The sequence below is a fragment of the Leptodactylus fuscus genome, chromosome 4, assembly GCF_031893055.1.
Source record: "Leptodactylus fuscus isolate aLepFus1 chromosome 4, aLepFus1.hap2, whole genome shotgun sequence".
In the NCBI taxonomy this organism is placed as follows: Eukaryota; Metazoa; Chordata; class Amphibia; order Anura; family Leptodactylidae; genus Leptodactylus; species Leptodactylus fuscus.
Genome location: NC_134268.1, coordinates 3,278,950 through 3,301,202, shown reverse-complemented (window position 1 = coordinate 3,301,202; position 22,253 = coordinate 3,278,950). Strand labels below are relative to the sequence as shown.

General features: G+C 50.7%; 1 protein-coding gene across 1 annotated transcript in view; it reads right to left on the bottom strand.

The window, feature by feature from the left end:
* Positions 1-4,765: 4,765 nt before the first annotated feature.
* Positions 4,766-22,253, bottom strand: part of ZC3H3 (zinc finger CCCH-type containing 3) — a 167,689-nt gene continuing 150,201 nt past the window's right edge. The window contains exon 12 of the mRNA XM_075270005.1: positions 4,766-5,794. Within this exon, the coding sequence (XP_075126106.1) occupies positions 5,763-5,794 (32 nt within the window). The 3' untranslated portion in view covers positions 4,766-5,762. The remainder of the gene's footprint in view (positions 5,795-22,253) is intronic.

The window sequence follows — 22,253 nt, the reverse complement described above, 5'->3', positions numbered from 1 at the left end:
CTACTCCTATGTACAAGAATATAACTACTATAATACTACCTCCTATGTACAAGAATATAACTACTGTAATACTGCTCCTATGTACAAGAATATAACTACTATAATACTGCCCTCTATGTACAAGAATATAACTACTATAATACTACTCCTATGTACAAGAATATAACTACTATAATACTGCTCCTATGTACAAGAATATAACTACTATAATACTACTCCTATGTACAAGAATATAACTACTATAATACTGCCCTCTATGTACAAGAATATAACTACTATAATACTACTCCTATGTACAAGAATATAACTACTATAATACTACTCCTATGTACAAGAATATAACTGCTATAATACTACTCCTATGTACAAGAATATAACTACTATAATACTACGTCCTATGTACAAGAATATAACTACTATAATACTACCTCCTATGTACAAGAATATAACTACTATAATACTACCGCCTATGTACAAGAATATAACTACTATAATACTACTCCTATATACAAGAATATAACTACTATAATACTACTCCTATGTACAAGAATATAACTACTATAATACTACTCCTATGTACAAGAATATAACTACTATAATACTACCTCCTATGTACAAGAATATAACTACTATAATACTACTCCTATGTACAAGAATATAACTACTATAATACTACTCCTATATACAAGAATATAACTACTATAATACTACTCCTATGTACAAGAATATAACTACTATAATACTGCCCCCTATGTACAAGAATATAACTACTATAATACTACCTTCTATGTACAAGAATAAAACTACTATAATACCACTCCTATGTACAAGAATATAACTAGTATAATACTACTCCTATGTACAAGAATATAACTACTATAATACTACTCCTATGTACAAGAATATAATTACTATAATACTACTCCTATGTACAAGAATATAACTACTATAATACTACTACTATGTACAAGAATATAACTACTATAATACTACTCCTATGTACAAGAATATAACTACTATAATACTACCTCCTATGTACAAGAATATAACTACTATAATACTGCTCCTATGTACAAGAATATAACTACTATAATACTGCTCCTATGTACAAGAATATAACTACTATAATACTGCTCCTATGTACAAGAATATAACTACTATAATACTGCTCCTATGTACAAGAATATAACTACTATAATACTACCTCCTATGTACAAGAATATAACTACTATAATACTGCTCCTATGTACAAGAATATAACTACTATAATACTACTCCTATGTACAAGAATATAACTACTATAATACTACCTCCTATGTACAAGAATATAACTACTATAATACTACCTCCTGTGTACAAGAATATAACTACTATAATACTACTCCTATGTACAAGAATATAACTACTATAATACTGCTCCTATGTACAAGAATATAACTACTATAATACTACCTCCTATGTACAAGAATATAACTACTATAATACTACTCCTATGTACAAGAATATAACTACTATAATACTACTCCTATGTACAAGAATATAACTACTATAATACTACTCCTATGTACAAGAATATAACTACTATAATACTACTCCTATGTACAAGAATATAACTACTATAATACTACTCCTATGTACAAGAATATAACTACTATAATACTACTCCTATGTACAAGAATATAACTACTATAATACTACCTCCTATGTACAAGAATATAACTACTATAATACTACCTCCTGTGTACAAGAATATAACTACTATAATACTACTCCTATGTATAAGAATATAACTACTATAATACTACTCCTATGTACAAGAATATAACTACTATAATACTACCTCCTATGTACAAGAATATAACTACTATAATACTACTCCTATGTACAAGAATATAACTACTATAATACTACCTCCTATGTACAAGAATATAACTACTATAATACTACCTCCTATGTACAAGAATATAACTACTATAATACTACTCCTATGTACAAGAATATAACTACTATAATACTACCTCCTATGTACAAGAATATAACTACTATAATACTACCTCCTATGTACAAGAATATAACTACTATAATACTACCTCCTATGTACAAGAATATAACTACTATAATACTACTCCTATGTACAAGAATATAACTACTATAATATTACTCCTATGTACAAGAATATAACTACTATAATACTACTCCTATGTACAAGAATATAACTACTATAATACTACCTCCTATGTACAAGAATATAACTACTATAATACTACTCCTATGTACAAGAATATAACTACTATAATACTACCTCCTATGTACAAGAATATAACTACTATAATACTACTCCTATGTACAAGAATATAACTACTATAATACTACCTCCTATGTACAAGAATATAACTACTATAATACTGCTCCTATGTACAAGAATATAACTACTATAATACTACTACTATGTACAAGAATATAACTACTATAATACTGCTCCTATGTACAAGACTATAACTACTATAATACTACCTCCTATGTATAAGAATATAACTACTATAATACTACCTCCTATGTATAAGAATATAACTACTATAATACTACCTCCTATGTACAAGAATATAACTACTATAATACTACTCCTATGTATAAGAATATAACTACTATAATACTACCTCCTATGTATAAGAATATAACTACTATAATACTACCTCCTATGTACAAGAATATAACTACTATAATACTACCTCCTATGTACAAGAATATAACTACTATAATACTACTCCTATGTACAAGAATATAACTACTATAATACTACTCCTATGTACAAGAATATAACTACTATAATACTACCTCCTATGTATTAGAATATAACTACTATAATACTACTCCTATGTACAAGAATATAACTACTATAATACTACCTCCTATGTATAAGAATATAACTACTATAATACTACTCCTATGTACAAGAATATAACTACTATAATACTACTCCTATGTATAAGAATATAACTACTATAATACTGCTCCTATGTACAAGAATATAACTACTATAATACTGCTCCTATATACAAGAATATAACTACTATAATACTACTCCTATGTACAAGAATATAACTACTATAATACTACTCCTATGTACAAGAATATAACTACTATAATACTACCTCCTATGTATAAGAATATAACTACTATAATACTGCTCCTATGTACAAGAATATAACTACTATAATACTACTCCTATGTACAAGAATATAACTACTATAATACTACCTCCTATGTATAAGAATATAACTACTATAATACTACTCCTATGTACAAGAATATAACTACTATAATACTACTCCTATGTACAAGAATATAACTACTATAATACTACCTCCTATGTATAAGAATATAACTACTATAATACTACTCCTATGTACAAGAATATAACTACTATAATACTACTCCTATGTACAAGAATATAACTACTATAATACTACCTCCTATGTATAAGAATATAACTACTATAATACTGCTCCTATGTACAAGAATATAACTACTATAATACTACTCCTATGTACAAGAATATAACTACTATTATACGGCTCCTATGTACAAGAATATAACTACTATAATACTACTCCTATGTATAAGAATATAACTACTATAATACTACTCCTATGTACAAGAATATAACTACTATAATACTACTCCTATGTACAAGAATATAACTACTATAATACTACCTCCTATGTACAAGAATATAACTACTATAATACTACTCCTATGTATAAGAATATAACTACTATAATACTACCTCCTATGTACAAGAATATAACTACTATAATACTACCTCCTATGTATAAGAATATAACTACTATAATACTACTCCTATGTACAAGAATATAACTAGTATAATACTACCTCCTATGTATAAGAATATAACTACTATAATACTACTCCTATGTACAAGAATATAACTACTATAATACTGCTCCTATATACAAGAATATAACTACTATAATACTACTCCTATGTACAAGAATATAACTACTATAATACTACTCCTATGTACAAGAATATAACTACTATAATACTACTCCTATGTACAAGAATATAACTACTATAATACTTCCTCCTATGTACAAGAATATAACTACTATAATACTACCTCCTATGTACAAGAATATAACTACTATAATACTGCTCCTATGTACAAGAATATAACTACTATAATACTACTCCTATGTACAAGAATATAACTACTATAATACTACTCCTATGTACAAGAATATAACTACTATAATACTACCTCCTATGTACAAGAATATAACTACTATAATACTGCTCCTATATACAAGAATATAACTACTATAATACTACTCCTATGTACAAGAATATAACTACTATAATACTACTCCTATGTACAAGAATATAACTACTATAATACTACTCCTATGTACAAGAATATAACTACTATAATACTACCTCCTATGTACAAGAATATAACTACTATAATACTACTCCTATGTACAAGAATATAACTACTATAATAGTGAGTACGGCTGCTGTGGGTCTCTGTGTGCGGTTTGATGCTACACCAGAGATCTTTGGCTGGTTGTGTGTATTGCGGGTCTGGGGTCTCTCTCAGTGACAGCTGGCTGTAGACAGTTACCGCTCTGACTCGGGTGTTGCGGATCTTCCTCCGGCGACTTCTTCTCTGAACTTGGAGACAATTACAGACACCACAAACACTTCAGGAGTAAATTAAAATATTTGCACTTTATTGAGCAGTTTTTTCGGTCACTTAGATAAAACATATAAAACAGTGTCCGGAGACTTCTCGGGATCATTCAGACCATCTCTATGTCTTGTAGGATTACCGATTATCTTAAGACGTCCACCACCACCAGTCCGTGGCTTCCGGCAGTACTGAAGGGTAATGTTGCAGTAACGGGGGTCACAGTTTCGGGATCTGATTGTGCCCATCGAGCAGATCTCGCCCTACGTGAGCCCTGGAGAGCGGTCAATTCGCCAAAACATACGGGGAAGAAATAGCCCGAAACAGAACTCATGTCGAGTGCCAAGAACAAAACAAAACATCTGCTGAAGATCATCAGTGGAAGATAACGGGAAATTAGCATATATGCAAATAAGGGGATGTTCTCGGCAACATTTGTAACCATGGAGATTTGTTGATTGGACACTTTTGCATAGACTCAGGATCGTACGGGGTCAGAATCCTCGATGATCGTCCATGTTAGAATTCTTGGTGGTCTCCGACAACCAGAGCCAGTGGGTGCAGATGGTTGTCGATCCCTTGGCTAGATAGGAGTTTACTTTCAGGGAACCTCAAGCATCAAACCAGTCTTGGAGATTTGAAGAACCCGAATGTTTGGTCACTCGTGGAGCCGACCACCAGGGTGAAGGGACGTCTGCAGTGGTCACCCCTATAATGTCTAATGGCCATGGTCTGGGACTACGGCCATGGATCTAGTGGCCTCAAACCGGAAACGCAAGGGTTAAAAACCTCTGATACAAAGTAACAATACACTCTTCTTATAAAATAATCAGAATATCTTCTCTGATGAAAAACATTCTATAGTCTATGAAATGTGCGAGCGCGCCTCTCCTGACCCTGAGCATCGGGGCAGCGCAACACTGCAGAGAAAACAACAGCGCCACCCACTGGAAACACAAACACCCCAACAACACACCCCGAGGGATAACTCTGGAGGAGAAGGAAGGACCCTGAGATATGGAGACTCCAGAGGAGACCTCGCAGGATGACGTCATAGCCTCGGCTTGATCTGTAGAGGTTTACCTAAAAGAGACAGACACAGACTGTTAGGTACGTGAGAGCAGGAAGGAACTGGGCACAGTGGCAGCAGCCGCCACTAGGGGGAGCTCACATATACAGCCGCCACTAGGGGGGGGGGGGAGCTCACATATACAGCCGCCACTAGGAGGAGCTCACATATACAGCTGTCACTAGGGGGAGCTCACATATACAGCCGCCACTAGGGGGAGCTCACATATACAGCTGTCACTAGGGGGAGCTCACATATACAGCCGCCACTAGGGGGAGCTCACATATACAGCCGCCACTAGGGGGGGGGGGGGAGCTCACATATACAGCCGCCACTAGGAGGAGCTCACATATACAGCTGTCACTAGGGGGAGCTCACATATACAGCCGCCACTAGGGGAGCTCACATATACAGCTGCCACTAGGGGGAGCTCACATATACAGCCGCCACTAGGGGGAGCTCACATATACAGCCCCCACTAGGGGGAGCTCACATATATAGCCGTCACTAGGGGGAGCTCACATATACAGCCGCCACTAGGGGGAGCTCACACATAAAGCCGCCACTAGGGGGAGCTCACATATACAGCCGCCACTAGGGGGAGCTCACATATACAGCCGCCACTAGGGGGAGCTCACATATACAGCCGCCACTAGGGGGAGCTCACATATGCAGCCGCCACTAGGGGGAGCTCACACATAAAGCCGCCACTAGGGGGAGCTCACATATACAGCCGCCAATAGGGGGGGGGGGGGGGGGCTCACATATACAGCCACCACTAGGGGGAGCTCACACAAAGCCGCCACTAGGGGGAGCTCACATATACAGCCGCCACTAGGGGGAGCTCACATATACAGCCGCCACTAGGGGGAGCTCACATATACAGCCGCCACTAGGGGGAGCTCACATATACAGCCATCACTAGGGGGAGCTCACATATACAGCCGCCACTAGGGGGGGGGGGAGCTCACATATACAGCCGCCACTAGGAGGAGCTCACATATACAGCTGTCACTAGGGGGAGCTCACATATACAGCCGCCACTAGGGGAGCTCACATATACAGCCGCCACTAGGGGGAGCTCACATATACAGCTGCCACTAGGGGGAGCTCACATATACAGCCGCCACTAGGGGGAGCTCACATATACAGCCATCACTAGGGGGAGCTCACACATAAAGCCGCCACTAGGGGGAGCTCACATATACAGCCGCCACTAGGGGGAGCTCACACATAAAGCCGCCACTAGGGGGAGCTCACATATACAGCCGCCACTAGGGGGAGCTCACATATACAGCCGCCACTAGGGGGAGCTCACATATACAGCCGCCACTAGGGGGAGCTCACATATGCAGCCGCCACTAGGGGGAGCTCACACATAAAGCCGCCACTAGGGGGAGCTCACATATACAGCCGCCACTAGGGGGGGGGGGGAGCTCACATATACAGCCGCCACTAGGAGGAGCTCACATATACAGCTGTCACTAGGGGGAGCTCACATATACAGCCGCCACTAGGGGAGCTCACATATACAGCCGCCACTAGGGGGAGCTCACATATACAGCTGCCACTAGGGGGAGCTCACATATACAGCCGCCACTAGGGGGAGCTCACATATACAGCCCCCACTAGGGGGAGCTCACATATATAGCCGTCACTAGGGGGAGCTCACATATACAGCCGCCACTAGGGGGAGCTCACACATAAAGCCGCCACTAGGGGGAGCTCACATATACAGCCGCCACTAGGGGGAGCTCACATATACAGCCGCCACTAGGGGGAGCTCACATATACAGCCGCCACTAGGGGGAGCTCACATATGCAGCCGCCACTAGGGGGAGCTCACACATAAAGCCGCCACTAGGGGGAGCTCACATATACAGCCGCCAATAGGGTGGGGGTGGGGGGCTCACATATACAGTCACCACTAGGGGGAGCTCACACATAAAGCCGCCACTAGGGGGAGCTCACATATACAGCCGCCACTAGGGGGAGCTCACATATACAGCCGCCACTAGGGGGAGCTCACATATACAGCCACCACTAGGAGGAGCTCAAATATACAGCCGCCACTAGAGGGAGCTCACATATATAGCCGCCACTAGGGGGAGCTCACATATACAGCCGCCACTAGGGGGAGCTCACATATACAGCCGCCAATAGGGGGAACTCACATATACAGCCGCCACTAGTAGGAGCTCACATATACAGCCGCCACTAGGGGGAGCTCACATATATAGCCGCCAATAGGGGGAACTCACATATACAGCCGCCACTAGGAGGAGCTCAAATATACAGCCGCCACTAGGGGGAGCTCACATATACAGCCGTCACTAGGGGGAGCTCACATATACAGCCCCCACTAGGGGGAGCTCACATATACAGCCGCCACTAGGGGGAGCTCACATATACAGCCTCCACTAGGGGGAGCTCACATATACAGCCGCCACTAGGGGGAGCTCACATATACAGCCTCCACTAGGGGGAGCTCACATATACAGCCGCCACTAGGGGGAGCTCACATATACAGCCATCACTAGGGGGAGCTCACATATACAGCCCCCACTAGGGGGAGCTCACATATACAGCCGCCACTAGGGGGAGCTCACATATACAGCCGCCACTAGGGAGAGCTCACATATACAGCCGCCACTAGGGGGAGCTCACATATACAGCCTCCACTAGGGGGAGCTCACATATACAGCCGCCACTAGGGGGAGCTCACATATACAGCCCCCACTAGGGGGAGCTCACATATACAGCCGCCACTAGGGGGAGCTCACATATACAGCCCCCACTAGGGGGAGCTCACATATACAGCCGCCACTAGGGGGAGCTCACATATACAGCCGCCACTAGGGGGAGCTCACATATACAGCCTCCACTAGAGGGAGCTCACATATACAGCCAACACTAGGAGGCGCTCACATATACAGCCACCACTAGGGGGAACTCACATATACAGCTACCATTAAGAGGAGCTCACATATGCAGCTGCCACTAGGAGGAGCTCACATATACAGCCGCCACTAGGGGGAGCTCACATATACAGCCGCCACTAGAGGAGCTCACATATACAGCCGCCACTAGGGGGAGCTCACATATACAGCTGCCACTAGGGGGAGCTCACATATACAGCCGCCACTAGGGGGGGCTCACATATACAGCCTCCACTAGGGGGAGCTCACATATATAGCCGTCACTAGGGGGAGCTCACATATACAGCCCCCACTAGGGGGAGCTCACATATACAGCCGCCACTAGAGGGAGCTCACATATACAGCCGCCACTAGGGGAGCTCACATATACAGCCACCACTAGAGGGGAGCTTACATATACAGTCGCCACTAGGGGGAGCTCAGTGCCAGCCTTGTCTGAACCTATATGGTCTCTACCCTCAGTGCCAGCCTTGTCTGATCCTATATAGTCTCTACCCTCAGTGCCAGCCTCGTATCATCCTATATAGTCTGTACCCTCAGTGCCAGCCTCGTATCATCCTATATAGTCTGTACCCTCAGTGCCAGCCTCGTTTCATCCTATATAGTCTCTATACCCCCAGTGCCAGCCTTGTCTGATCCTATATAGTCTCTACTCTCAGTGCCAGCCTTGTCTGATCCTATATAGTCTCTACCCTCAGTGCGAGCCTTGTCTGATCCTATATAGTCTCTACCCTAAGTGCCAGCCTTGTCTTAACCTATATAGTCTCTACTCTCAGTGGCAGCCTTGTCTGATCCTATATAGTCTCTACCCTCAGTGCCAGCCTGGTTTCATCCTATATAGTCTCTATACCTTCAGTGCCAGCCTCGTCTGATCCTATATAGTCTCTACCCTCAGTGCCAGCCTGGTTTCATCCTATATAGTCTCTACCCTAAGTGCCAGCCTTGTCTGATCCTATATAGTCTCTACTCTCAGTGCCAGCCTTGTCTGATCCTATATAGTCTCTACCCTCAGTGCCAGCCTTGTCTGATCCTATATAGTCTCTACTCTCAGTGCCAGCCTTGTCTGATCCTATATAGTCTCTATACCTTCAGTGCCAGCCTCGTCTGATCCTATATAGTCTCTACCCTAAGTGCCAGCCTTGTCTTAACCTATATAGTCTCTACTCTCAGTGCCAGCCTTGTCTGATCCTATATAGTCTCTACCCTCAGTGCCAGCCTTGTCTGATCCTATATAGTCTCTACTCTCAGTGCCAGCCTTGTCTGATCCTATATAGTCTCTATACCTTCAGTGCCAGCCTCGTCTGATCCTATATAGTCTCTACCCTAAGTGCCAGCCTTGTCTTAACCTATATAGTCTCTACCCTCAGTGCCAGCCTGGTTTCATCCTATATAGTCTCTACCCTAAGTGCCAGCCTTGTCTGATCCCATATAGTCTCTAGCCTCAGTGCCAGCCTGGTTTCATCCTATATAGTCTCTACCCTAAGTGCCAGCCTTGTCTTAACCTATATAGTCTCTACTCTCAGTGCCAGCCTTGTCTGATCCTATATAGTCTCTATACCTTCAGTGCCAGCCTTGTCTGATCCTATATAGTCTCTACCCTCAGTGCCAGCCTGGTTTCATCCTATATAGTCTCTACCCTAAGTGCCAGCCTTGTCTGATCCTATATAGTCTCTACCCTCAGTGCCAGCCTGGTTTTATCCTATATAGTCTCTATACCTTCAGTGCCAGCCTTGTCTGATCCTATATAGTCTCTACCCTCAGTGCCAGCCTTGTCTGATGCCAGCCTTGTCTGATCCTATATAGTCTCTACCCTCAGTGCCAGCCTTGTCTGATCCTATATAGTCTCTACCCTCAGTGCCAGCCTGGTTTCATCCTATATAGTCTGTACCCTAAGTGCCAGCCTTGTCTGATCCTATATAGTCTCTACCCTCAGTGCCAGCCTTGTCTGATCCTATATAGTCTCTACTCTGTGCCAGCCTGGTTTCATCCTATATAGTCTCTATACCTTCAGTGCCAGCCTTGTCTGATCCTATATAGTCTCTACTCTCAGTGCCAGCTTGGTTTCATCCTATATAGTCTCTACCCTCAGTGCCAGCCTCGTCTGATCCTATATAGTCTCTACCCTCAGTGCCAGCCTCGTCTGATGCCAGCCTTGTCTGATCCTATATAGTCTCTACTCTCAGTGCCAGCCTTGTCTGATCCTATATAGTCTCTACCCTCAGTGCCAGCCTTGTCTGATCCTATATAGTCTCTACCCTCAGTGCCAGCCTTGTCTGATCCTATATAGCCTCTACCCTCAGTGCCAGCCTTGTCTGATCCTATATAGTCTCTACTCTCAGTGCCAGCCTTGTTTGATCCTATATAGTCTCTACCCTCAGTGCCAGCCTTGTCTGATCCTATATAGCCTCAATACCCCCAGTGCCAGCCTTGTTTGATCCTATATAGTCTCTACCCTCAGTGCCAGCCTTGTCTGATCCTATATAGTCTCTACTCTCAGTGCCAGCCTTGTTTGATCCTATATAGTCTCTACTCTCAGTGCCAGCCTGGTTTCATCCTATATAGTCTCTACCCTAAGTGTCAGCCTTGTCTGATCCTATATAGTCTCTACCCTAAGTGCCAGCCTTGTTTGATCCTATATGGTCTCTACCCTCAGTACCAGCCTTGTCTGATCCTATATAGTCTCTACCCTCAGTGCCAGCCTCGTATCATCCTATATAGTCTGTACCCTCAGTGCCAGCCTCGTATCATCCTATATAGTCTGTACCCTCAGTGCCAGCCTCGTTTCATCCTATATAGTCTCTATACCCCCAGTGCCAGCCTTGTCTGATCCTATATAGTCTCTATACCCCCAGCGCCAGCCTTGTCTGATCCTATATAGTCTCTAACCTCAGTGCCAGCCTTGTCTGATCCTATATAGCCTCTACCCTCAGTGCCAGCCTTGTCTGATCCTATATAGTCTCTACCCTCAGTGCCAGCCTTGTTTGATCCTATATAGTCTCTACCCTCAGTACCAGCCTTGTCTGATCCTATATAGTCTCTACCCTCAGTGCCAGCCTCGTATCATCCTATATAGTCTCTACCCTCAGTGCCAGCCTCGTATCATCCTATATAGTCTGTACCCTCAGTGCCAGCCTCGTTTCATCCTATATAGTCTCTATACCCCCAGCGCCAGCCTTGTCTGATCCTATATAGCCTCTACCCTCAGTGCCAGCTTTGTCTGATCCTATATAGCCTCTACCCTCAGTGCCAGCCTTGTCTGATCCTATATAGTCTCTACTCTCAGTGCCAGCCTTGTCTGATCCTATATAGTCTCTATACCTTCAGTGCCAGCCTTGTCTGATCCTATATAGCCTCTACCCTCAGTGCCAGCTTTGTCTGATCCTATATAGCCTCTACCCTCAGTGCCAGCCTTGTCTGATCCTATATAGTCTCTACTCTCAGTGCCAGCCTTGTCTGATCCTATATAGTCTCTATACCTTCAGTGCCAGCCTTGTCTTAACCTATATAGTCTCTACTCTCAGTGCCAGCCTTGTCTGATCCTATATAGTCTCTAGCCTCAGTGCCAGCCTGGTTTCATCCTATATAGTCTCTACCCTAAGTGCCAGCCTTGTCTTAACCTATATAGTCTCTACTCTCAGTGCCAGCCTTGTCTGATCCTATATAGTCTCTATACCTTCAGTGCCAGCCTTGTCTGATCCTATATAGTCTCTACCCTCAGTGCCAGCCTGGTTTTATCCTATATAGTCTCTATACCTTCAGTGCCAGCCTTGTCTGATCCTATATAGTCTCTACCCTCAGTGCCAGCCTTGTCTGATGCCAGCCTTGTCTGATCCTATATAGTCTCTACCCTCAGTGCCAGCCTTGTCTGATCCTATATAGTCTCTACTCTCAGTGCCAGCCTGGTTTCATCCTATATAGTCTCTATACCTTCAGTGCCAGCCTTGTCTGATCCTATATAGTCTCTACTCTCAGTGCCAGCTTGGTTTCATCCTATATAGTCTCTACCCTCAGTGCCAGCCTCGTCTGATCCTATATAGTCTCTACCCTCAGTGCCAGCCTCGTCTGATGCCAGCCTTGTCTGATCCTATATAGTCTCTACCCTCAGTGTCAGCCTTGTCTGATCCTATATAGTCTCTACCCTAAGTGCCAGCCTTGTCTGATCCTATATAGTCTCTACCCTCAGTGCCAGCCTTGTCTGATCCTATATAGTCTCTACTCTCAGTGCCAGCCTTGTCTGATCCTATATAGTCTCTACCCTCAGTGCCAGCCTTGTCTGATCCTATATAGTCTCTACTCTCAGTGCCAGCCTTGTCTGATCCTATATAGTCTCTATACCTTCAGTGCCAGCCTCGTCTGATCCTATATAGTCTCTACCCTCAGCGCCAGCCTTGTCTGATCCTATATAGTCTCTACCCTCAGTGCCAGCCTGGTTTCATCCTATATAGTCTCTATACCTTCAGTGCCAGCCTCGTCTGATCCTATATAGTCTATACCCTCAGTGCCAGCCTGGTTTCATCCTATATAGTCTCTATACCCCCAGTGCCAGCCTTGTCTGATCCTATATAGTCTCTACCCTCAGTGCCAGCCTCGTCTGATCCTATATAGTCTATATACCCCCAGCGCCAGCCATGTTTCCTCTTACACAGTCCCCCTGAATGGTCGCCATCTTGTTGACTCCCATACAGACTCTATAGATTCTATGAAGGTGCCAGTCTTGCTGACTTCTCCTGTGCCTCTGGTGACTCTGTACCGGCGGGTACATCAGTGTCAGTCTCTGTGCCCGGCGTCGCCTCTAATTAATGTACAATCTATGGCGCGGTTTCTCACCTCGCCCCCTCCTGTGTGCCAGACGCACCCAGCGCTGACAGTGTTAACTGCAATTAGTCACCTGTGAGGAGCGGCAGCCGCAGAGTGACAGATGCTCCACTGCCACCGGGACGGCGGGTATCCGAGAGAGATACGGTGTATCTACAGTCATCCCCAAGATAGAAGATGATGGCGCCACCTGCCTGAAGTTCTATGTATTGCCCTCTCAGTATCGGGGTCCCCAGGGAGAGGGGGACGGTTACCATAGTAACCTTGCAAACCAACACTAAACCAAAGCCCTTAGTGCTCCCCCATTACATCACCCATGGAGGTCCCCAACTTTACAGGGACCCTATAAGTCTGCACTCCATCTAGCCGACTGCTCTGCTTGTGTGTCAGTCTTTACTGTACTCTTGATATTCTATTCTTAAAACTTCATGACCTGGAATAGACAGAGACGCCCGGCCAGGAGAAGAGACGGAGCAGAGACGCCCGGCCAGGAGAAGAGACGGAGCAGAGACGCCCGGCCAGGAGAAGAGACGGAGCAGAGACGTGCAGCCAGGAGAAGAGACAGAGCAGAGACGCCCGGCCAGGAGAAGAGACAGAGCAGAGACGCCCGGCCCGGAGAAGAGACAGAGCAGAGACACGCGGCCAGGAGAAGAGACGGAGCAGAGACGCCCGGCCAGGAGAAGAGACGGAGCAGAGACGCCCGGCCCGGAGAAGAGACGGAGCAGAGACGCCCGGCCAGGAGAAGAGACGGAGCAGAGACGCCCGGCCAGGAGAAGAGACAGAGCAGAGACGCCCGGCCAGGAGAAGAGACAGAGCAGAGACGCCCGGCCAGGAGAAGAGACAGAGCAGAGACGCCCGGCCAGGAGAAGAGACGGAGCAGAGACGCCCGGCCAGGAGAAGAGACGGAGCAGAGACGCCCGGCCAGGAGAAGAGACGGAGCAGAGACGACCGGCCAGGAGAAGAGACGGAGCAGAGACGCCCGGCCCGGAGCAGAGACGCCCGGCCAGGAGAAGAGACAGAGCAGAGACGCCCGGCCCGGAGAAGAGACAGAGCAGAGACACGCGGCCAGGAGAAGAGACGGAGCAGAGACGCCCGGCCAGGAGAAGAGACGGAGCAGAGACGCCCGGCCCGGAGAAGAGACGGAGCAGAGACGCCCGGCCACGAGAAGAGACGGAGCAGAGACGCCCGGCCAGGAGAAGAGACGGAGCAGAGACGCCCGGCAAGGAGAAGAGACGGAGCAGAGACGCCCGGCCAGGAGAAGAGACGGAGCAGAGACGCCCGGCCAGGAGAAGAGACAGAGCAGAGACGCCCGGCCCGGAGAAGAGACGGAGCAGAGACGCCCGGCCAGGAGAAGAGACGGAGCAGAGACGCCCGGCCAGGAGAAGAGACGGAGCAGAGACGCCCGGCCAGGAGAAGAGACGGAGCAGAGACGCCCGGCCAGGAGAAGAGACGGAGCAGAGACGCCCGGCCCGGAGAAGAGACGGAGCAGAGACGCCCGGCCAGGAGAAGAGACGGAGCAGAGACGCCCGGCCAGGAGAAGAGACGGAGCAGAGACGCCCGGCCAGGAGAAGAGACGGAGCAGAGACGCCCGGCCAGGAGAAGAGACGGAGCAGAGACGCCCGGCCAGGAGAAGAGACGGAGCAGAGACGCCCGGCCAGGAGAAGAGACGGAGCAGAGACGCCCGGCCCGGAGAAGAGACGGAGCAGAGACGCCCGGCCAGGAGAAGAGACGGAGCAGAGACGCCCGGCCAGGAGAAGAGACGGAGCAGAGACGCCCGGCCAGGAGAAGAGACGGAGCAGAGACGCCCGGCCAGGAGAAGAGACGGAGCAGAGACGCCCGGCAAGGAGAAGAGACGGAGCAGAGACGCCCGGCCAGGAGAAGAGACGGAGCAGAGACGCCCGGCCCGGAGAAGAGACGGAGCAGAGACGCCCGGCCCGGAGAAGAGACGGAGCAGAGACGCCCGGCCAGGAGAAGAGACGGAGCAGAGACGCCCGGCCAGGAGAAGAGACGGAGCAGAGACGCCCGGCCAGGAGAAGAGACGGAGCAGAGACGCCCGGCCAGGAGAAGAGACGGAGCAGAGACGCCCGGCCAGGAGAAGAGACGGAGCAGAGACGCCCGGCCAGGAGAAGAGACGGAGCAGAGACGCCCGGCCAGGAGAAGAGACGGAGCAGAGACGCCCGGCCAGGAGAAGAGACGGAGCAGAGACGCCCGGCCAGGAGAAGAGACGGAGCAGAGACGCCCGGCCAGGAGAAGAGACGGAGCAGAGACGCCCGGCCCGGAGAAGAGACGGAGCAGAGACGCCCGGCCAGGAGAAGAGACGGAGCAGAGACGCCCGGCCAGGAGAAGAGACGGAGCAGAGACGCCCGGCCAGGAGAAGAGACGGAGCAGAGACGCCCGGCAAGGAGAAGAGACGGAGCAGAGACGCCCGGCCAGGAGAAGAGACGGAGCAGAGGCGCCCGGCCCGGAGAAGAGACGGAGCAGAGACGCCCGGCCAGGAGAAGAGACGGAGCAGAGACGCCCGGCCAGGAGAAGAGACGGAGCAGAGACGCCCGGCCAGGAGAAGAGACGGAGCAGAGACGCCCGGCCAGGAGAAGAGACGGAGCAGAGACGCCCGGCCAGGAGAAGAGACGGAGCAGAGACGCCCAGCCAGGAGAAGAGACGGAGCAGAGACGCCCGGCCAGGAGAAGAGACGGAGCAGAGACGCCCGGCCAGGAGAAGAGACGGAGCAGAGACGCCCGGCCAGGAGAAGAGACGGAGCAGAGACGCCCGGCCAGGAGAAGAGACAGAGCAGAGACGCCCGGCCAGGAGAAGAGACAGAGCAGAGACACCCGGCCAGGAGAAGAGACGGAGCAGAGACACCCGGCCAGGAGAAGAGACGGAGCAGAGACACCCGGCCAGGAGAAGAGACAGAGCAGAGACGCCCGGCCAGGAGAAGAGACGGAGCAGAGACGCCCGGCCAGGAGAAGACACGGAGCTGAGACGCCCGGCCAGGAGAAGAGACAGAGCAGAGACGCCCGGCCAGGAGAAGAGACGGAGCAGAGACGCCCGGCCAGGAGAAGAGACGGAGCAGAGACACCCGGCCAGGAGAAGAGATGGAGCAGAGACACCCGGCCAGGAGAAGAGATGGAGCAGAGACGTGCAGCCAGGAGAAGAGACACCCGGCCAGGAGAAGAGATGGAGCAGAGACACCCGGCCAGGAGAAGAGACAGAGCAGAGACGCCCGGCCAGGAGAAGAGACAGAGCAGAGACACGTGGCCAGGAGAAGAGACGGAGCAGAGACGCCCGGCCAGGAGAAGAGACTGAGCAGAGACACCCGGCCAGGAGAAGAGACTGAGCAGAGACACCCAGCCAGGAGAAGAGACGGAGCAGAGACACCCGGCCAGGAGAAGAGACGGAGCAGAGACACCCGGCCAGGAGAAGAGATGGAGCAGAGACACCCGGCCAGGAGAAGAGACGGAGCAGAGACGCCCGGCCAGGAGAAGAGACTGAGCAGAGACACCCGGCCAGGAGAAGAGACTGAGCAGAGACACCCAGCCAGGAGAAGAGACGGAGCAGAGACACCCAGCCAGGAGAAGAGACGGAGCAGAGACACCCGGCCAGGAGAAGAGACGGAGCAGAGACACCCGGCCAGGAGAAGAGATGGAGCAGAGACACCCGGCCAGGAGAAGAGACGGAGCAGAGACGCCCGGCCAGAAGAAGAGACGGAGCAGAGACGCCCGGCCAGGAGAAGAGACTGAGCAGAGACGCCCGGCCAGGAGAAGAGACTGAGCAGAGACACCCGGCCAGGAGAAGAGACGGAGCAGAGACGCCCGGCCAGGAGAAGAGACTGAGCAGAGACACCCGGCCAGGAGAAGAGACGAAGCAGAGACGCCCGGCCAGGAGAAGAGACGGAGCAGAGACGCCCGGCCAGGAGAAGAGATGGAGCAGAGACGCCCGGCCAGGAGAAGAGATGGAGCAGAGACACCCGGCCAGGAGAACAGATGGAGCAGAGACGCCCGGCCAGGAGAAGAGATGGAGCAGAGACGCCCGGCCAGGAGAAGAGATGGAGCAGAGACGCCCACCAAGAGAAGAGATGGAGCAGAGACGCCCGGCCAGGAGAAGAGATGGAGCAGAGACGCCCGGCCAGGAGAAGAGATGGAGCAGAGACGCCCGGCCAGGAGAAGAGATGGAGCAGAGACACCCGGCCAGGAGAAGAGACTGAGCAGAGACACCCGGCCAGGAGAAGAGATGGAGCAGAGACGCCCGGCCAGGAGAAGAGACTGAGCAGAGACACCCGGCCAGGAGAAGAAACGGAGCAGAGACGCCCGGCCAGGAGAAGAGACGGAGCAGAGACGCCCGGCCAGGAGAAGAGACAGAGCAGAGACGCCCGGCCAGGAGAAGAGACACCCGGCCAGGAGAAGAGATGAAGCAGAGACACCCGGCCAGGAGAAGAGACGGAGCAGAGACGCCCACCAAGAGAAGAGATGGAGCAGAGACGCCCGGCCAGGAGAAGAGATGGAGCAGAGACGCCCGGCCAGGAGAAGAGATGGAGCAGAGACGCCCGGCCAGGAGAAGAGACAGAGCAGAGACACCCGGCCAGGAGAAGAGACGGAGCAGAGACACCCGGCCAGGAGAAGAGATGGAGCAGAGACGTGCAGCCAGGAGAAGAGACGGAGCAGAGACACCCGGCCAGGAGAAGAGATGGAGCAGAGACACCCGGCCAGGAGAAGAGATGGAGCAGAGACACCCGGCCAGGAGAAGAAATGGAGCAGAGACGTGCAGCCAGGAGAAGAGACACCCGGCCAGGAGAAGAGATGGAGCAGAGACACCCGGCCAGGAGAAGAGACAGAGCAGAGACGCCCGGCCAGGAGAAGAGACAGAGCAGAGACACGCGGCCAGGAGAAGAGACGGAGCAGAGACGCCCGGCCAGGAGAAGAGACTGAGCAGAGACACCCGGCCAGGAGAAGAGACTGAGCAGAGACACCCGGCCAGGAGAAGAGACTGAGCAGAGACACCCGGCCAGGAGAAGAGACGGAGCAGAGACACCCGGCCAGGAGAAGAGACGGAGCAGAGACACCCGGCCAGGAGAAGAGACGGAGCAGAGACACCCGGCCAGGAGAAGAGACGGAGCAGAGACGCCCGGCCAGGAGAAGAGACTGAGCAGAGACACCCGGCCAGGAGAAGAGACTGAGCAGAGACACCCGGCCAGGAGAAGAGACGGAGCAGAGACGCCCGGCCAGGAGAAGAGACTGAGCAGAGACACCCGGCCAGGAGAAGAGACGAAGCAGAGACGCCCGGCCAGGAGAAGAGACGGAGCAGAGACGCCCGGCCAGGAGAAGAGATGGAGCAGAGACGCCCGGCCAGGAGAAGAGATGGAGCAGAGACGCCCGGCCAGGAGAACAGATGGAGCAGAGACGCCCGGCCAGGAGAAGAGATGGAGCAGAGACGCCCGGCCAGGAGAAGAGATGGAGCAGAGACGCCCACCAAGAGAAGAGATGGAGCAGAGACGCCCGGCCAGGAGAAGAGATGGAGCAGAGACGCCCGGCCAGGAGAAGAGATGGAGCAGAGACGCCCGGCCAGGAGAACAGATGGAGCAGAGACGCCCGGCCAGGAGAACAGATGGAGCAGAGACGCCCGGCCAGGAGAAGAGATGGAGCAGAGACGCCCGGCCAGGAGAAGAGATGGAGCAGAGACGCCCGGCCAGGAGAAGAGATGGAGCAGAGACACCCGGCCAGGAGAAGAGACTGAGCAGAGACACCCGGCCAGGAGAAGAGATGGAGCAGAGACGCCCGGCCAGGAGAAGAGACTGAGCAGAGACACCCGGCCAGGAGAAGAGACGGAGCAGAGACGCCCGGCCAGGAGAAGAGACGGAGCAGAGACGCCCGGCCAGGAGAAGAGACACCCGGCCAGGAGAAGAGATGAAGCAGAGACACCCGGCCAGGAGAAGAGACGGAGCAGAGACGCCCACCAAGAGAAGAGATGGAGCAGAGACGCCCGGCCAGGAGAAGAGATGGAGCAGAGACGCCCGGCCAGGAGAAGAGATGGAACAGAGACGCCCGGCCAGGAGAAGAGACAGAGCAGAGACACCCGGCCAGGAGAAGAGATGGAGCAGAGACACCCGGCCAGGAGAAGAGATGGAGCAGAGACGTGCAGCCAGGAGAAGAGACGGAGCAGAGACACCCGGCCAGGAGAAGAGATGGAGCAGAGACACCCGGCCAGGAGAAGAGACAGAGCAGAGACGCCCGGCCAGGAGAAGAAACAGAGCAGAGACACGCGGCCAGGAGAAGAGACAGAGCAGAGACGCCCGGCCAGGAGAAGAGACTGAGCAGAGACGCCCGGCCAGGAAAAGAGACACCCGGCCAGGAGAAGAGATGGAGCAGAGACACCCGGCCAGGAGAAGAGACGGAGCAGAGACGCCCGGCCAGGAAAAGAGACACCCGGCCAGGAGAAGAGATGGAGCAGAGACACCCGGCCAGGAGAAGAGATGGAGCAGAGACACCCGGCCAGGAGAAGAGACGGAGCAGAGACGCCCACCAAGAGAAGAGATGGAGCAGAGACGCCCGGCCAGGAGAAGAGATGGAGCAGAGACGCCCGGCCAGGAGAAGAGATGGAGCAGAGACGCCCGGCCAGGAGAAGAGATGGAGCAGAGACGCCCGGCCAGGAGAAGAGACGGAGCAGAGACGCCCGGCCAGGAGAAGAGATGGAGCAGAGACGCCCGGCCAGGAGAAGAGATGGAGCAGAGACCTGCAGGCAGGAGAAGAGATGCCTGGCCAGAAGAAGAGATGGAGCAGAGACGTGCAGCCAGGAGAAGAGACACCCGCCTGGAGAAGAGACGGAGCAGAGACGCCCGGCCAGGAGAAGAGATGGAGCAGAGACCTGCAGCCAGGAGAAGAGACGGAGCAGAGACGCCTGGCCAGAAGAAGAGATGGAGCAGAGACGTGCAGCCAGGAGAAGAGACACCCGGCCAGGAGAAGAGACGGAGCAGAGACGCCCACCAAGAGAAGAGATGGAGCAGAGACGCCAGGCCAGGAGAAGAGATGGAGCAGAGACGCCCGGCCAGGAGAAGAGACGCGCGGCCAGGAGAAGAGATGGAGCAGAGACGCCCGGCCAGGAGAAGAGATGGAGCAGAGACGCCCAGCCAGGAGAAGAGACACCCGGCCAGGAGAAGAGACGCGCGGCCAGGAGAAGAGATGGAGCAGAGACGCCTGGCCAGTAGAAGAGACGGAGCAGAGACGCCTGGCCAGGAGAGACGGAGTAGAACGCCTGGCCAGGAGAAGAGACAGAGCAGAGACACGCGGCCAGGAGAAGAGACAGAGCAGAGATGCCTGGCCAGGAGAAGAGACAGAGCAGAGACGTGCAGCCAGGAGAAGAGACGCCCAGCCAGGAGAAGAGATGGAGCAGAGACGCCCAGCCAGGAGAAGAGATGGAGCAGAGACGCCCAGCCAGGAGAAGAGACAGAGCAGAGACGCCTGGCCAGGAGAAGAGACAGAGCAGAGACACGCGGCCAGGAGAAGAGACGGAGCAGAGACGCCCAGCCAGGAGAAGAGACAGAGCAGAGACGTGCAGCCAGGAGAAGAGACGCCCGGCCAGTAGAAGAGACGGAGCAGAGACGCACAGCCAAGAGATGAAACGAGCAGCCATGAGAAGAGACGCACAACCTGCGCTGATAAACTGACGTTGGCGCTGCCGACAGCCGTGGGATGAGTCAGTCGTGCCCCAGGATAACCAGTCAGAGGATGTGAGACTCGGGCGGCGCTCCAGTCACCATCTGGCTCCGCCATTACTGCTCGGCAGGGGCTCCGGCTTATTTACCGCACTGAGCTGATCACCAAGCCTTGAAGTCGCAAACAGCGGGGGGCCCCATCAATGCTTATAGAGCGCAAGCAGGGACCCGGCCATAACTCACAGAGTCAACTGCAGGAACAGGAAACTGAGGCAGATCTATAAAACGACGAGGGGTTAATACTTATCCCATGGCAAATCGGGAAACCACGTGTCAAAATCCTCCAGCCATGAATTCATTCTGTATTGTGAGGACGTAAATGTCACATGACTAGTTGCGGCTGCGCCTGGTCACTGCACACCGTTCCACGCCTAGATCATGGATGAGCAGAGCTGACACGGTGGGATTGGTGGTGACCTAGTTGTGCGCAGCTGCTTCTCGCCCCCACGCTGCTCACCTCTCGCTCCCTGTTTGCACCCTGTCAGACGACCCTCTGACTTTTCACAGACGTTTCACAACATCTCACCCTGTTCCCAGGCGCTGTCTCAGCAGCGGCACCTCACTCTCCAGGAGTATAACCTGATGGGCGTGACCCTCGCCGTGCGTATACCAGGCTGCGGTAAGATGGCCGCCGAAGGGAGAAAAACAATGTATCAATATTCGCAGAATTCAGCAAAATATATCAAAAGTTCTAGAAGTGTGTCATCGAGTTTTGCAGGTTTGGTGCGATCCCAACACGAGAAAACCGCACGTAAAAACGTCTCCTCGCCAGATTAACCACACCCACTCCTTATCAACCCCATAGGGCCACATTAGACGTGGCTGTAACTGGCGCCAACAAAACTGCGCTGTAATGGCTGCCCCTAATCCAGCCCGTGAGGTCGCAACAACGCAACGCAACAAAGCTCCCACCCGTGGCCGCCACGCAAAGGGTTAAGGTCTAGATTTGCTGGCCCACCGCAGGCGCGGGATGAGCGTGCTCAGTGGAGCCGTTAAAGACGCGTGTTCCATTAACGT